Source organism: Rhyacophila brunnea, unplaced genomic scaffold (assembly GCF_057557595.1).
Source record: "Rhyacophila brunnea isolate RB1 unplaced genomic scaffold, BYU_Rbru_1.0 scaffold_11, whole genome shotgun sequence".
Classification (NCBI taxonomy): domain Eukaryota; kingdom Metazoa; phylum Arthropoda; class Insecta; order Trichoptera; family Rhyacophilidae; genus Rhyacophila; species Rhyacophila brunnea.
Genome location: NW_028232763.1, coordinates 33862418 through 33881638, shown reverse-complemented (window position 1 = coordinate 33881638; position 19221 = coordinate 33862418). Strand labels below are relative to the sequence as shown.

Here is a 19221-nt window from a genome sequence, read left to right as displayed (position 1 = left end):
ATATTTTAGTTAGGTACGCAGTGTCATATTTTCTAAAAAACCCTCATCTCATTAGGATGTGACCTCATATACGGACGACTTCTATATTATATATTTTGATAGTTTTAATTTAATTGTTAAAGATCAAAATGGCAAGGTTATAAAAATGTCTAGTAAGTAGGTACTTTTTTAGTGAATCTTTATAAATACATACTTGACACTAATGTGTTTTATATAGCAGTGATTTCCAGCCGTTTTTGATTAGAGAAACCCTTGAAAGACATTGTAAAACCACGAGAAACCCTTACTCGGATGACATATTATTTATTATTAGCGTTGTTACAAAATAAAAATAAATGCCAATCATTTTAACTATACGTATGGTCAGTGACAAATGAAAACAAACACTATGTACATATTATTTTCTGTTAATACAAAAAAATACAAAAATTCATTGTTTTTTCATGAATACGTCACGTGAAAACCAAAATTGTTTTAGTCCATTAAAAAAAGATAGTAACTTATACCTAGGTGGAAATCACTGTTATAGGGAGATAACCAATAATGTTCAGGTTGTGGCACTGAATTGCGAATTACGATAGTAGTGTTAGTTATTGATTATCTTCGAATTTAATGTGGTAATCTGTTCGTAATAATTGAAGATTTTCAATTGCATATTTCGTTTGAATTATGACCATTTACAACATGATATGGAGAGGTCCATGCTGGGCATAACGCGAAAGGACAAAAAGATGAATGAGTGGATAAGGAAACAGACAAGGGTTTGCGATGAGATAGAGTTCGCTAAAAACCTCAAATGGAAATGGGTTGGACACATAGCTCGAAGAAGGGACAATCGTTGGACAAATCTAGTCATCCAGTGGTACCTAGGTACAAAATGTCCAGAAGGTAGATCAAGAGGCCGCTGGATCGATGAAATGATTAAGTTCTGCTGAAGTACGTGGCAACGCAACGCACAGGACCGAGAGAAGTGGAATCAGCTTGGAGAGGCCTTCATCCAGCAGTGGATTGATTCAGGCTGATGATGATTTCAATACACAACAATCATCATTTTCTACAGACAGTTACCATATTGCATTTGAAGTATGAGCAATAACTAGCACTACCATCTAAGTTTATATTTTCATGTCATGGCTTGACTATTTATAGTGAGCCTTGAGAGGTAATTATACTAAATAATGATTATAGTTTATCAGGCATTTGTGTATAAATTAAATCGTAGGATATTTGGTTTGGAATACAAAAACAATATATGTATATATATATTTCTAATGTTATATATACACAGATACATACAATGTTTTGATTAATTGGTCCTTAATAATTAACTTACAATATGTAAATTTTATATTTCAATATTGATATATTATTTAAATGAGGGCAAATTAATAACATTTAAAATTTATTTTTAAATGTTATCACCTGACAATATTCTTGGTGGAGTTATTATAAAATAGAATAGATTTTATAGTAGTATATTATACAATTACAGTAATACCCCGACATACGTTAACCTGAAAGTCTTCACTGTTTCACAATTATGTTCTCTATATTTTAAATAATAAATAAGGAATAAATTTAATAAAACAATAATGCTTAAAGCATGAAAAATGCGATCGACTGTTACAAAGAAAAAACTATTTTTTACTCAACAAATAATTCACTCAGATCTGAGGATGTTATTGAACATACATAATTTGAAAACACCTCAGATATTATATACAACTTCCTACTAGAAAAAATCTTTTTCTGGGGTTAAACATCCGCTGGATTCGCTCCAATGTGACTTACCAATTTAATATATCTGTTACCTAACCTTTTATTTTATATGATTAAATTAATGAATTTCAGAATACAATGAATAATATTACACAAAATAATTGTGGGCAACAAGATTATATGAGGACAATGTAAATTATTATACTGAATACAGTTTTTGATTTGGAAATACATATACCTGTTATTGCCATGTAAGCTTCATACATGTCATATTTTTATGGCACAAGAGGTTATGTTGCGTCGGACAGATGAATTCTGCGCATCTATACTGGCAATAGATAAATAATAAAAACAATATGGATACATGTAAGTATCTACCTATATTGAAAAAAATTTGTTTATGTAATTAAACAAAATAAATTATATCAAATTAGCTAATTTTCGTGGTATTTAATAAAATAGTTAAGAATTTTAATTATTCACATTTAGACAAATTACATACACACAAGTTATAATATTTCTTAGAATTAAATTACAAAAAATAGTTCATTGAAGATAGATTAGTGAAAATTTATTAAGCTCTGATATATTTTATTAATTGGTCTTGGAGTGAATTTTTGGCGAAAGAATAAATTTAAATGAAAACAAAAGCAATTACCATTCAGATAGAGCCCTTTGCTTTTCGAAAATTATGAAACAATTATTTATTACAAATATGGCTGAAAACTAATTCAGAAAAATCTGATTTTTACAGTTAAAATATACATAAAGTAGACACGCATTTGTGCGTTATAAATAGATACATTGCTTCACATACATAAGAAATAGGCAGGGCTGATTTGCCTACTGTTAATGGTCTCTATTGTCGATATTGTTTAAATTACTCCCATTGTATCGGCGTCTGTCACTCAGTCACTCTTTTTTACCACCGTTACGAACTATTGAATCTTTTATTCAATGTGATACGTTTATAACAATAGCGAAGAGTCAGTACTTTGTTTACACATAATATAATTGCCACAAATTGATTTATTCTACAATCTGTATGTTCTGAAATAACAACACGGTAAACTAGTGACTCCATAAAAACCGAATGTATGAAATAAAATTTTAACTACCAATCAATATGTGGATATTTTTGATCCTCCCTCCCTAATTTGTTAAAAATTATCAATTTCAGTATGTTATCTCAGAACCTCTTCGACACTAATTGCCAGTAAACATCTGCAATGTACATAATAATAAATCAAGCTTTGAAAATTATAGATACATATTCATTCAAGAGTTTTGATGTAGGCGACATTGAACCAATTCAAAGAAAATACAAAACTTTGGAGCTCTCTTAAACTTCATCTCAGTTTCGGATAACCATCGCATGATTTACAAATGCATGTAGTACACTGTAAATGTGCTTTTAAACGATCAATTTTGCTATCCAATCAGTCTCCGTTTTCGTCGAGCTGTCCGTTAAACTGACTTGTAAATGCAAAACGGAAGCAGCCGACTGAAACCAAAACGGAGACGAGACAGGATGGATTTTCCATCAGTTTTCGTATCCGTTTTTAGAGATGCCAGGTAAATTGTTGTGTAAATTAGTATATATTATTAATACTACTTTTCTAATTTTGATTGAAATCTAATTATTTCTTCAAATATAGGTACTGTATTACACCAACCAATATGTTTAGAAAGTAATTATAAAAATAATATTCATTTTTAGTGTATAAAAACTATGTAGATATACAACGCCGATTCTGAACTGAAATAATAAATGAAACCTCGACTGAACGGACAACAGAACAGACGTTTAAAAGGACCTTAAGTGAAAAAGCCCACAGGACGCGGTGTGGCAAAGTGTAAAAATCGCAAAATGTTTATGAGGCATTCTTCAGTGCACATAGCTCAATGCACTCCTAATTATAATAATAGCAAAGACAGTAGTGAAATATTCACCTTTAATTATCTCATAAAGTAGATCCATGGCAAATTATTTACAATTCTATCTGGAAACAACCATAAAGAATCGATTACCGAAAATATCAGATCTATATGACAAATAACAAAAAAGATAGATGAGTGGCTTGAGTTACGTAACCGATTAACCAGGCCTCTAGCGGTGAAAACTGGGTGACCTTTCTGTCCTTCCACATTATTACATAAGATTGTAATTTTGTTGAATGGTCGTACTGCTCAAAAGCAAACACAATAATAAACTTTACGTGCGAAATAAAATGGTACTAATTTTTACGTTAGAATGTGTGTTAATCTCATAAGTAAGTCATTTTTGTAAAAATATTTAAATCCAATCAAATGAAGACTAAAAGAAACTTTGTAAAATTTTACAAAACAAGTTTCACTAACAAATTCTATATACATTCTATATAATACAGTGGTAGATATTTTTCATAAATCAATAATGATTTGTTGTGTAATCAACATACACACGTTGTCTTAAAAAAAAATGCACCGGATAATATTATTTACATCACATCTGGCAACATTGTAAATACTGTTTAAAAAAGGAATGCGATAAAAAGTCACCAATCAGGAACCAGCCGATTTGGTCGTGTTGGTAGTCGTGCTAACTTGGAAATTGTGGGACGCCCATATTTTGGCTCCTTCCCTGCAATGAAAAATTAAATAAAATTTTATAATCTCATCGGTATTACCGACAACCAGGAATTTGTGAGAAGATCCGGTGGTATCACAATGGTACCTTGTAGAGAAGAGAGATGCACGGTGTGGGATGCTTTGCTTGCACCATATCACTTGAGTCACACATCTATCAGGTCCGCTTCAGCTGCTTACATGGCAGAAACCAAAGAGTTTAAAAAATACAAGACACCAACGTCCATATATATTTTCAATGCCCCGAGTTTTAGATTTCACGATAGTGACCTTCCACACCAAAAACTGTGACAGAAATTGGATGTCAGTCAGTGGAAAAAACAGGTGAGTGTCATTCGAGTAAGTACCTGGGGCATTGAATAAACATAAATATCTAAGCAGATAATGCAAACACTATCTTGGTTACACTAGATGAGGGATAACTAGGGTTCAAAAAACATTAATGAAAACAATGCATACCTTGTAGATTCTGGTGGCAGCGTAATTGCTTTGTACCACAGATATATGTTTAGAAATACGGACCACGTCCTCATGGGTCCTAGCAGGAATGCCATCGTTCCGTAAGCCAGCCAAAAGAAATAGGCCAGCACCATTTGAGCAGATAAGATAAACACAAACGGAAGGTGTGAAAAGAACCGCCGCAATAATGAACGGGTAACTTTTTTCCTCCCTGACCAATGGTGTTGAAAGCTGAAAGAGAAGAGAAGATTTCACCGACATTTATAACGTGATAATGTATATAATATTTGGGACCCTTTTTGAAAAGTAACATTCAGTTTCGGATACAGTGAAAGAATATATGAAAATTGTAAGTGTATTTCCGCTAATTATTATTTGATTATACAATTAAATTTGTCATGTCTTTCACATCTTGACATGCAAATTAAATTGATGTCAAAATTTAGAACCTAGCAAGAAACATATTTTGAAAAATGCATTTCATTGTATTTTTAAATTCACCTCACATGCATATGCCTGTAATTTTATTTTTAATCACTTCAATTTCAAGATATCCAACATTATAAAACTTCGCTTTGCCACTGGTTTACAAAATTACTAGTAAGTAACTAACAAAAACAATTCTACATCAACAACAATAAGGGCATGCTGTTACTACTGGGTTTTGAACTTGGATTATGACATTCTTTTATTTATAGTATGACGTTGTTATTAGATTTTGGTTGTAGATTATTAAAATTTTGAAAAAATATTAGAGGTCATCCATAAATGACATCACACGATTTTAAATGTTTCTTGAAAACCGTCCCCCTCTATATTTTGTTGCACTCTATGAAAAAATATTTTACCCCACTGTTACCCCACAATTATGTTACATTTTTAAACCTGACCTCTTTCGTTAAAATATAGTGGTTAAAATGATCGGTTTCGGTAGAATGTTTCCACAGAATATTTCATGTCCAGAATTATATAATTTTGGCGATTTTGTGATGTCACATTTACTACAACCCCCCCCCCCCCCCCTCCCGTTATATAGGCTAATTTTCTATTAGTTGATAAATATTATACCATAATAATACCAACTGTTTCTGTTCTTTACATTATTCCTTCAAATATGCCGCGCCGCATTGGCCAAAAACAGTTTTGCCACAATATTTTTACAGAATAACTAATTAAATAAAACAATGTGCTGAATACAATCATAAATATTAAAAGTGAGAAGAAATCATGACCCACCTCTCATCAACGCAGTGAGCTAGAACTAAAGTCAACGGCAACTGACAGACAAACATCTGTATGAAGCCGTACGCATAAGTAAAAGCTCCAGGAATGTACACCCCGTTCACGAGGAGTCCCCACGCAAATATGACTCCCACATATCCTTCCAGCACCTCCCCTACGGTCCAGGGACCGACGGTTAAATAAATCTCAAACAAGATAAGGGGGTAAAAAAGCTTGTCGATGGTGGAGAGAAGCCACATCTTGCGGAGCCACGAGTAAAAGATATTTTTTCTCGTTCGCAACGTTTTCATGTTGCCCGCCATTGTCTTCTTGTGGAGATATCTCAAGAATATTAACGGTAATATGCCCAGCATCAGCAATGTGCCGAACATGCATTGGAACTGAAAAAAAAGAAACCATTGTTTACTACCTAGATGTCCATACTTCACTTCACTGGGTATGTATCATGTTCCTGTGTCATTATTAATGACTAAGGGTCATATCCACAGTTATACTTATTATCTCTATATATATAAAAATCTCGTGTCACGATGTTTGTGGTCGCACTTCTCCGAAATGGCTCGACCGATTTTTATGATTTTTTTAATGTATATTTCTTAGGTATGAGAATAGGTCAACAAGTATATTTTATACCGCTAGGTGATTAGGGTATCTCTATCCGGAAAAATTTTTCTTTTATTTTTTTGACATTTTTTTTTTGTATTTTTTTTTATTGTTTGGCATCAAAAAATACTTATAACCCCAAATTTTCACCCTCCTACCCCCACCCTCCCATTTTTTAATCGCGATTTTATTATTTTTGTATGAACAAATTTAACCGTCGTTCGTATTTCAAACAGAACGAAATTAATTATGTTGTTGAATGACAGATGGCGCTACGTCCAAGAAGAATTCAAGAGAAGCGTCGCGTCATTTTGACATTTCATTCGGCATGTCACAATGCAGTGCGTGCAAAATTTTGTACAATTTATTTTAATTTATCTATTTTTGTGTGCGTGTATTACAGTGCACAATGCCAGCAAGACGCAAGGGGGGCCATTCGGGCCGTCGAACGAATAAAGCAACAAACATGCGAAATAGTAAATGCAGAAAGAACAGACGAACAAATCCAACAAGATAACAAAAACGTGCGTGTGAGCATGTCGCAATTGCGTGCATCTCAATCACAAGAGGCACGAGCTGAACAAAATCAACAACGACAATTGGAACGGAGCCAAGCGCGCCGGTTCGTAGTTACTACACGCTGAGCAAATGACTGACAACGCCAACAAGTACATCGAGCATTTACATCCGCTTCGTTCCTTCGTCTCGCATTCGAGTACGAGCCAGATATTGAACATTCCGCTCATCCGAAAGTGCTGATTGGTGCTATGGACAAAGAATGTCCCCATTGTCATGCGCTCAAATTCAAACATAGTCAGCCGGGATGTGTTGCGCATCAGGAAAAGTGCAACTACCAGAAATTGAGATACCACCAGAACCATTGAACGGCTTGCTTATCGGCACGGTTCCAGATTCAAACCTGTTCCTGAAGTCCATTCGCACATACAATTCATGCTTCCAAATGACTTCGTTCAGAGCAACAGAAATAGTTCACAAAAGTGTGGCAATGGTCAACAATTCCATTCTACGTTCAAAATCAAAGGCGAAGTATACCGCAATGTAGGCTCATTGCTGCCAATGCCAAACGAACCACATGAATTTTTACAAATCTACTTCATGGGCGGTGAGGACATCAATCGTGTGGATGCACGTTGCGGCTACAATAACCTCAATTTGCCTAATGCCAAGCGTATCGTCGGCGAACTTGACGTCCTATTAAATGAGCACAATGAATTATTGAAATTCTTCAAAGCACACATGCACGAATTGTGAAGTGACAATCACGCTATTGTCATCAATCCTGATAAAACACCAGCTGGAGAGCACGTGCGTCGATTCAATGCGACTGTTGTTAACGATATTGCTGGAATCATGGTTGGCGACCGCACATCGACGCGAGAAATCGTGATTCGAAGAAGAAACAATAATCTGGAGTTCATCGCTGATACACACCGTTCATACGACGCTCTCCAATATCCGCTAATTTTCTGGAAGGGACAAGACGGATATTGCATAAACATTAAACAACGAGATCCTATCACAGGTAATTCATTCATTATGAACATCATTACTCATTTTGAATTGAGAAAATGAATGGTTGGTGTTTTTTTGTTTTTATCGGCGGTCATCGTTTACAGCGCTCCATTCCTCTTTCTGTCATAGATCCCATCCCCACACACTTACGATACATTCGTTATTTTTTATTTACAACCAAAATATTCACTAGAAATAATTTATTAAATAAAAATTAAATAAGTCAGCTAGTTAATTTATAATTGTTCATATCTTTACCATTATACAAGTCCATTAAAAAAATATTTTAATAATTTATGGTAATCGTGAAGGAGTACCTATTGCATATTATTGACTGTTTTGATAAAATGTCATCCATTCAAGTAAATAATAAAGTTCAATTAATGTCGACATTCTATGCATCAAGCCTTAGAAACAGATAATGACAATCCAAATTAATAATTTTTCTAATATGAATGTTTTTCGAGTCTTTCACCAATTATCCATGCTATTCTGATTTCTGATGCTCATATGAAATTCTGGAATGCAGTGATACTCGAGGTTCTGCATACTGTATTTGACAAATTAACAAAGAGAATTATAGGAAATTAAATTTAACATACAAACTATAGTTAAGTAAATCATTATTTTCACTCCTAAGCATAGCTTAACTATATCAAGACCTCAAAAATAATGATTTTTAAATAATAAAATACGATTCATTCTAAAGCTCATAGAATGAGACAAAATGATCTCTTCCTCTCATCCTGTTACTAGTCAAGAATATCTTACATAGAATGGTGAATATATTATATTAACAAACTTTATTTTACACGGAAAAATTGTTACATAGTTATTTGCCCAACCCACTGAGTCCTTACTCTGGAACATGGAATAAAGGAAAAATGTGATTTTTGCAGACGAGGGATCAAACTCGCACTCATGGTTTTAAAGACAAGCGCTACATCAACTATACCACAGCGGCAGTAGCGAAGGATGGATATAGGCTGTTAAGATCTGCCATAAATAGTCAACATTAAACTTGTTTTTATTGAACTAAGACTACAATTTACATAAATGGTGTTAGTTAGTTTTTAAAAATCAATCAAACCATGCCTAAACCAAACCATAATAGTTTTGGTATACTTTGGGGGATACGACAAAATTGTGCACACTTTTTCATTCATACTTGGTTGTTTTAGTTGGATTAAGAATACATATTACACATATTGTTGGTCCATTTTTCAGCCCTGGCTAAGTCAAACTACAATAGATAAACAATATTATTCTATCTATAAAATATCCAAAGTTATGCATGATTTAATTGCATAATTTTAGATATTTTTATAGATAGACGAGTATTTTTTGATTATTATTTATAATGGCTTGGATTCGCAGGGTTCAATTGAATTTTAAAAACTAACCAACACCGTCTGTAAGTTGTGTCATGATGTTATCAATGAAAACATCATGACTGACAAGGCTTAGTGTGCACTATTTATTGTGGATTTTGACAGCCTACCTCCACCCTTTGCCACTGCACAGCGTACATTAAGGCCATACCTCAGTTGAGACACGGTCTAAAAAGATCGTCGCTAGGCGATGCGCGGATTGCGGGTCGCGGGTGCAAATGAGGCATGTCAAACCAAATATAATTTGTCTTATATATCCAACATGTGTCTATTTAATGTTCTGTTTATTGTTTTATCAGTAACAATAATAATATATTCATTGACATGTTTTCTTTTTAAAGTAAATGGGTAACGTTTTAAGTCATCTTTACACGATTTAAGAATTATTACGGCCGTCGCCATTACGAAGCAAAATTACGTGTTTCCAGCTCTACATTCTCTCTCCGAATGGGAGCGAGTGCAAAATTTCGTCGCGCCTATGGTTGAAAATTATTTGCCGTTTCACTAATGAATCACCTTAAGTAACAGATAAATATGATAATATGAACAAAAGTTACTTTGATTCAAATCGATTTGGTTTTATAAAAAATAGTCTCCACAACCGTGTCAAATCCATTTCATATTTAGACATAAAAAATACTAGAATGCGTAAATCAAATAAACTACTTACGATCCTCGCAGCATCTAACATCAGCACCATTTTAGCCAAAAGTTTAAAGCTCATCTTTGTACCGTCCATTGAAAACGGTTGTTCAATGATGCTTTCACGACCTTGAGTGTCTCTAACTCTCGCATACATCATGTGCAGCCCCGAGTGATAAAACGACCCGTCCCATTTACGAATATACAATGGTCCGCTGACGTGTCTGCAGGGCATCCATTTTCCCTGATTGATTTTCACTTCAACCGAGTGTATCGGAGACAAAGAAAATGTTATAAGACGAATGTGAGAGAATTCTTTCATCGTCGGCAGCGATTCACGCTCGGGCATTATGAAAAGAGCGTGTTTCGGATTCGTGATCAGGGTAATGGGCCAAGTTCCGTGTTCAATATCGGTAAATGAAAACATTCCATGATCCATAGCGGCCAAACGGAATCTGAAAATATAAAGTAGTGTGTTTTGTAAAGCGCATAACGCACTTGTGACATAAATCTGGTTAAGCAAATAAAAATAAAAATTAATCAACAGAAAATAAAGTATGTAGTGTCGAAGCAACGTGTTTTGAAAGAGGCAAGAGTACAAAACAGTACTATTCGATCACTATGATGATTCATGGTTCAGTGCAGAGTTGATTCACCAGACTATAGCACCCGAGACTGTTTTTGTACCTATGTGTGAATGTGTAGTAGTGAAAAGATCGTAATCGAATGTTTACTCTAGGGAAGTTAAAAAATAATTTGGACAGTAATTGTTGACCATTTAAGGGTCGGTTGAGGTCATTTAAAAAAAACCAGGTCAGACATAGTTTGCTGGTTCGGCTAAAGATATTTTGTCATACAATGCAAGGATAGGTACATTTAAATAATATTATTGAATTCAATAGTGAGACATTTGTACGTATGTAATACCAAAGTCCAAGTAACAGATATATAGATATTACTCACCAATCATTATCAAAACAAAACAAAACAAGATAAATTATTACAATAATATTATGTGTCATCCACAAGGCAAAAGCATAAAATAATTGCAAGACAATCTGTAGTTTTAGCTTATCCGATATTACAAAACATTAATGAATGATCTCAAAAAATAATTGCTTTGAGAAATAATTTTGAAAATCTTACAATCGGTTATCCTTCCAATCTCCCAATTCCAATTCCAGGTATCCTTGTTTCTGTAGCGTGTACATTTCCGGGACAAGCCCGCCCATCGTGTGAAGATGTCCGCATAAGTAAGCCTTCGAGGTCTTCACATCGCTGATCAGTTTCCGCAGAGGTTCATCGGCTGGCGTCAGTATGCATGATGATGGATAATGCCCAAACCTGTAAATGAATTAGGGTGGTTTATTTACTTACAGAGATAGTCTTCAATGAACGCAAGCCTTTGATTTTACAAAAACTCTTTTGAAAGGATTTTTAGTAGGTACTTAACTTGCTGAATTACAAATTACATTAGTAATTTAAACGTTTACAAATTAACATTATAATATTCCAACACCAAAGTTTATACACGTTAGACTGCCCAAGGACTTGGAAGACACCCTTATTCTGACAAATGAAGCCATCTGCGGGTTTCCTATTAAAATTGCTGAAGCAAGTTCCAGTTTGCCATAAGTACCATTTTTCTATGCAACATCACCAAACTGCTCTTCACAATTTGTATGAAAATTAGTAGACAAATGCCTTTATACCATTGTAGCTATTCCAAGTGGAATAAATATTGCAACGGAATTAATGAATTGTTATTACCTTGGTTACAATAGGCAGTTGCATAGAGATGGCATAGAGTAACCGAGGTAATAACAACTCAATAATCCCGGTGTGACGTATTGTGATGGGTGCAATGGAATAAAGGCGCTGAGGGCATTCTTTGCGTCACTTTCATATGTTTAGGCTTCATCTCTATAGAAAAGAGTTTTATCTAACATTTTTGGGACTGCCCAAGAACATTGAAGACAACCTTGTCAAGAGTGTAAATATTAGATCATCCCATAAATAATTCGGTATTTAAAAAGTAGTTGATATATCTTCACATCTTGCCCTTAAATTTTCAATTCTTTTTGAGGTGAAGAATAAATCAAGCTCATTTCGGATATCATATTCTGTTTCTCCTTAATATGGTTTTGTAAACAGAGGAAAAGATGGTATGTAATTAATCTGGCGGGACCAGGTAAGAAAAATATGATGAAAGTGCCATAATATGGCACATCCATCCATATTATATTTTCATTTAACAGTTTTTGGAGGACCCTTTGTGCTGTATGAGGTCTGACTTTATCGTGATGAAAAATGACACCTGTATTGGCCAGAGTTGACATTTTATATTTCAATTGTTTGCTTTAACTGAGTGATGCATAAATCGCGTACCATGGGCTGCATGCGGTCCAAAATGGCATTTGTTGCAGCCCAAAATAACAAGTATTTCATCACCAATATGTAACTATTAAATTTTAAATAATAAAATGTATGTCTCGTCTAGTATATATCATTATTTTTCAACACTTTTACCCACTGCGGCCTGTGAAAAATTAGAAAATGGATAAATTGGCCTAATAGGTTGTGTACCACTGCTTTAACTGGGCCATAAAAAAAGTGACTAATGTTGACATTCTCAAAAGAATCGGAAAAGACCAAGAAATTCTGCATTCATTGGCACAAATGCAGCTCCACCGAACTGTTCCAGGCAACAGATGATAATGTCGAGACCTCCCTGATGGTGACTGACCTCTGATAGAGGATGACACAAGAAGAGTAGATAAGCTGGTATATAAAATGTTTTCTATTGAAATCAATATCATTATTTCAAAAGCAATAGAAAAGTTGTACAAACCATATAGTGTGATCAACGCTCATGTCCTCAGCTTGCTTCACAAATGACTTAACATCAGCCAAAGCTTCTTTGCTGAGCATTCCCATGAAGTTGAACGGCCTCCGAGGCCCCGGGTCGAGGCAAGCGTCGATGGCTATGAAAGCAAACTTTTCGCCATTTTTGTCAATGACATGCATGTAGGAACGTGGATTAGCAGCGCCTTGGATAGAATAGTTGCGGAAAAAGTTCAGGTGCGACTTCCAACCGGGAACGTTGAAGTTATCTAAAACAGAAAAGAATAGATGTCACTTCAATCAAGCATCTTACCGCACAATATAACATCATCGAGCCGCGCCGCGCCCATGGCAACTTTTTATCATGAAAAAATATGAAATTGAGTTTTTAATGGCATCGAATTCACATTACTTTTCATTTCATTCATTATTCGTGTTTTTTATGGTGTAAATATAGCTTCCGTCATTTTAAACTATTTGTATTCTTTCGCATGGTTGAGAGGTTTTACCTTGGATGTGATAATATTTAATCATCATCATCAGCCGTGGTCTTCGGAGCCTCCCTCTCTTCTCGGTTCCTAGTTCTTCGCTGCCATGTACATCCATCAAACTTTATGAACTTGATATTAACTGTAACCGTTCCAGATACTGTAACTAACTCTAGAAGCGAAATAATTATTTATTAGGCTCGCGAACTAATTATTTGGCGTCCATACAGGTTACTGTATCTGGAACGGTCACAGTTACGGTTCGCATATGAGTACCCGGCATTAGATATCAAACATCATACTAAATGCGACCTATTCAGAAAATAGCGTAAAAATGTTTTGTGAAATACAATATAATCATGTAATCAGCTATATCCCTACAGCGAGAGAATGGATTCTTGGCCCTGCGTCAGTTTCCAATCATGTTTATAATATGTCAACTATATTTTTTTTAGTTGGCTTTACAATTCAATGTGCACCATGGCCGGCGTCTCACGAAAAGGTTTCTGAACAGATTTTTGTTTTTACGAGAAATGGATATTAGCCACTTGCTCAAACTATTAGGTACATGCTCTAGGTCCAAACACACATTGAAAAAATAATGTGAGTTCGCCAGACCCGCAATTCGAACCCAAGACCCACGACTTTGTAAGCCGACACGTTACCGCCCAACCTCTAACTCAAATGTGGCTCTTTGCCAAACAGCGGAACACAAAGTCGAAAGGTTACAGCATATAATAAATATATAGGAGTCGTCAATGTGAGGGTAGATGGTGTTGTAGATGAAAGACGATCGTGGTTATTCGTGATGATGAGGAGTGAGAGTTTATTTATGATTACATAAGCACAAGGGTACAATCGTTACAATAATATAAATAAACCAAAGAGATTGAAAGACTGGAGAGGGAACACGCTATCATTTATGTACTAAAAAATACGAATCGGAGAAAGACAGTTGGTAATGTTGGTATTCTGGAGCTTCTTCAAGTTCGTGTGGTAAAACAACATGGCGGATTTGATATTGTTATTCTCTCGATTTATACGTATTATACGTTATTATTCGGTAAAAAAATGTTTATTAATGGAAGAATACAAATGAGTAACAGCATTTCGGAACAATATGCATACTATTTATTATTTATACATTGATAGTTTTTCCTAAAAGATCTTTTACAATAACAATTCAAAACTTTTACATCAAACGTCAAATGGTTGTTTATTGCGAAAAATCCAGGGCCGTATGCATAATATTATTTTGAACCTAAAATATACGATGTCTTTTTCAAAGTTAAAACTGTTAGTGCTAGTTAATGACATTCATTATTTACATAGATTTTATATTTCATTTCAGAGTTAAATATATTTTTAAGAATACCAAACAAAAAATTGTATTTATATGAAGTATGTAATGGAGTATATGTAGCAATTTTATAATGTTATAGGTATAAATTAAATTATTTCAGATTTCCGAAAAATGAAGTTCTTCGGAAATCGTGGATTGATGCAGTCGGGCGGGAGAGCTGGGTGCCATCTAAATATTCATTACTGTGTGGGAAGCATTTCTCGGAAAGTGACGTTAAATGAGTGTTAAAGTTAAATGAGAGTTAAAAAAGTGAGTTAAATAGATAAAATATTGTAATTAACTATATAATCAAATTTTCAACATACCTACCTGTATTTTGTCTCTAATAGGTTTGTATAAACAAGTAATTTTATACACAAAATGTCAAAAACGAACCCATGTTATATTTTTATTTCATAAAATATTTTCAAAATACACATGTGTAAATAGGTAGGTAATATAATATTTTTTTTTTGTTTGTAATTAACTGTAATTATTAGTGTTTTTTATTGAACCGTTTTATCTAAACAATAATGCTATGTTATTTTATATAGAACAATATGTAAAAACAAGACCATATTTCTTATTCCAATATTTAACCATTTGCTATTAACTGATTTGTGTATAATTTTTTGTAATATTATTGTGTTTTTTGTGTTATTAAAAATAAAATACTTACATCCATTTGCATTATTTTTTCTTACCCTGAATCCTAATAAAGTTTTTATTGCGGGAACTTTTTATAATGAAAATACGTTTATCATAAATTGGTTGTAAGCTTGTGTTGATAAAAAAAAATACTCAGTGGGGCGTTTTTATGTCCAAGTATGGCCCATTTGCAGCAAAGTGTACCTAATTTCAGAGAAGTAGAACTTTCTCTCACAAAACGAGTACACACTGACATTTGTGTGCTACCTCTGGGGGAGGAGTCCAATCTCTTTGAAATAAACTGACAGTACATAAGCTGAGATAGTAACAGACCAGGTACTTAGATTCGAGTGACATGTCCGATGAATTATTATTCACTATTTATACAATCAAAATAATATCTACCCATTATAATTAAGGAAATAACTATATTAATCGAGTCAGCTACTTAATGTCATTTGCGTCAATGGACATACGAGTGGCTGACTATTGTATAAAATATAGATATCGCGGAAATAACCGTTGCCGTAAGCTATTTACTTATTGTACTATAATTTGACACTACGGAAATGCATATTAAAGAATTTGTAATTGCAGAAAGAGTATTTAATATCGCCGATCAATCTGCTGACAAAGGTAATGAGTTGTTTATCGCCATAAATATAAATGTACCTATATTATATTATAGTAAAAACTATGACTATAAATAAGATAAGATTTTGACTATTTAGATTTGAATAAATACCGTGATTTCCTCTTATGTCCAGCCAAACGGTTTTCTTTTTCACGTTGCACTGCTTCAAAATGTCAGCATAAGTAATCCATTCTTCCTCGTACTGCCCTGAACCCATATTATTTTTGTGCTTGGCATCTGTAATGTCTCCCGATGCCAGCACCACGGAAGGTTTAATGGCGTTGATAGTGTTCGAGCATAGATCACGGAGTTCGGTTATGCGTGATTGATCGTGAAATTTGCTTATATGAAGATCAGATATCTGCAAGAAATCAAATAAGAGATGAATCCATAATTTACTTACTTCCCTCATAGGTTTAAAATATACACAATGGCTGAATATTTATGATGATGTGATTTTGAATTGCTCCTTTTTGTGATTTCGTTTCCGTACCGATTTCTATATTATTTTCTATGCCCTACCCTGCTGCTGAGTGAATCAAATTACACATTTATGAGAATAATATTTTTAATCCATCCTAACATAACACTTAACTCTGAAATCTTGCAAATTTGCGAATAAAAAGCTATAATTTGGTGGCCGATCGCGGGATAGATTTTGGTCGATCGCACGATTCACACAGGAATTGAGTTGTGAAACTGTAAAAAACGTGTACATTCAGTTGTAATATAATATTATTTCATTGAAATTTTGAAGGGGAAACATTAACCACTCCAATTTAACCTTAACCGGATGGCTGCCAATGACATCTTAAGACGCGAACTTTGCCGTGAACGGAACGCCGCTCATACAAAAATGACATCTTTGGACGTCCCGCTTTAAACGGGATTTTACTAACATAAATCAATTATTTTAAATATACAAATATGTTGAACACTCAACGACATATATTGTAAATATCGTCACATACTTAGAATTGAAACAGAATTAATTTTTACCACTTGAAACGTAAATTGATTTAAATTTTTAATTTTTGCAATAAAATTCGCGGCGTGCAAGGTACCGCCATAGATACAATTACCGGTAGTAAAAAGGTTAACCAGCTTACGTGAAATTCGTTTTTAAATTAACCATGAGGAAGCCCACTTGACCTTATTGTATCACTTTATTCGTATTGCATCACTCACAGCCTGCCACAGCATTGAGAGAAAAAGAAGAAGTGTACCCCCATGGTTTAAAATAATAACGGGTGAAACATGGGTACGAAATGAAAGATTCGCATTATAGAATGTAAACGCCAGTTGAATTCATCAATTAAAAAATGCACGTCAAGACATACATTTTTTTAGAATAATCTAATCACATGTCAGTGGTTTCAATTTTTTTTATTACATAGGTAGGTACTGAATTGGGTTTTGGATCATTATATATAAAATTTTATTTTATTGAGGGTTATACTGTCTGTGTGGACACATCAGAAGGGACAATCGTTGGACAAATCTAATCATCCAGTGGTACCCAAGAGGTACAAAACGTTCTCAAGGTAGACCTAGAGGCCGCTGGATCGATGAAATGATTAAGTTCTGCGGAAGTACGTGGAAACGCAACGCACATGACCGAGAGAAGTGGAATCAGCTTGGAGAGGCCTTCATCCAGCAGTGGATAGATTCAGGCTGATGATAGTGTCAGTACACGTCCATAGATTACGTGTAAGTACCAATAGTGTGTATTTTAAACTATCGCGATAATAACTGTTTACATGTAAAAATGCTGACTGTCTCTCCAATCTCATTCTTCAAGCATAAGCAAGACGCGATATTGTCATTGTATATTGCTATTTGACAGATTCGGACATGTTCGTAGATAATCGGTAAACGTCAAAATGTTCAAAAATTTATTAATATTTATATTTGATTTTGATTTCCCCATTTTTTAAGTCGTAAAATACAGTATGTAGGCATTATTATTACATTATTTTTACATCATTATAACATTATTATTACATCATTATTACATAATAATTAATAATTATTACTTACATGAATACGCCCAAACATGCCAATTCAAGAAATTGTCAATCAATAACATAAAAATGAATTATCGAATATTGAAATTCCATTATTTCAGAAAGTAGATCTACACAACCATTTTTTTTTTAACATGTCTATCTGGAAATCGACTATGAGGAATTAATTTATCAGTGAAAATTGCAGATCAATTTTATAATGGTTTGTTTCAATATTCAAATAGACTAAGTATTATGAGGAATATTTTATAACTGTGCAATATAAAGCATCTTCTGCGACAGAAAAATAGACTGTGGTTGAAACAAACTGTTTTCGCATTTATGGCAAGTTTACCCGATATTGCACTTGTATACGGCAAGTCATAGGTTCGAATATCAACTAGATAAGCTCATGTTAACTATTCCTTTAGGTAGTTGATGACATGTATGGTTAAAAATAATAAATAAAATTTGTTTTGACAGGAAAAGTGAAACTAAGTACTTATTTTTTGTCATTGCTCATTTATATTTAAATAAAATTGATCTATAAGTCAATCTAACTACCCTTATGATAATAAAACAGTAGCTTATGTTATTTACCTGCATAAACCACATGAGTCTCTCTGTAGAGTTGACAACAATTGTTGAGTTCGCATTTTCGAATCTGTTCGTAATTTTCACGTTATGTTTGGGATTTACACCAGGATTCATATTAAAATCAATCTGGTGAGCAAGATTTGCGAAGAAAATAGAGATAAAAATCACCGCAATGAAAAACAGCAGCATCGTTTTTGAAGTGATCATAATTAGTTAGGAAATAATAGAAGAGAATTTCGAGCTAGAAAAAAATACATCACCGTATGAATTAAGGTGATAATTCACATTTCATTATACATCGGACAAAACACCGAACAACTGACTGACTGTTTTACACATGTATCGAATGTATCACTCGAAAACATCACAAAGAATTGAACACTATTCAGCCTATCATGATAAACGTCACTTTTGTGGCACAAAACTTTAGTCACAACAGCTGTCT

The 19221-nt window shown here is 33.9% G+C and overlaps 1 protein-coding gene across 1 annotated transcript; it reads right to left on the bottom strand.

Moving 5' to 3' along the window:
- Positions 1 to 3437: 3437 nt before the first annotated feature.
- LOC147078640 (transmembrane protein 62-like) lies at positions 3438 to 19191 on the bottom strand. Its single transcript, XM_085960332.1, has 8 exons — positions 18780 to 19191; positions 16285 to 16534; positions 13069 to 13330; positions 11364 to 11561; positions 10246 to 10672; positions 6043 to 6428; positions 4807 to 5037; positions 3438 to 4342 (listed from the first exon to the last, which is right to left on the bottom strand). The coding sequence occupies exons 1-8, from the start codon at positions 18981 to 18983 to the stop codon at positions 4264 to 4266; spliced, it is 2037 nt and encodes a 678-aa protein (XP_085816458.1). The 5' UTR covers positions 18984 to 19191; the 3' UTR covers positions 3438 to 4263.
- Between the last annotated feature and the right edge of the window lie 30 nt (positions 19192 to 19221).

Excerpts from the sequence above, each read along its gene's own strand:
- LOC147078640 (XM_085960332.1), bottom strand. The coding sequence starts at position 18,983 with ATGATCACTTCAAAAACGATGCTGCTGTTTTTCATTGCGGTGATTTTT. Across the intron at positions 13,331-16,284 it reads GGACATAAGAGGAAATCACG|ATAACTTCAACGTTCCCGGT; the intron begins GTATTTATTCAA and ends TTTCTGTTTTAG. Across the intron at positions 10,673-11,363 it reads GATTGGAAGGATAACCGATT|ATTCCGTTTGGCCGCTATGG; the intron begins GTAAGATTTTCA and ends TTATATTTTCAG.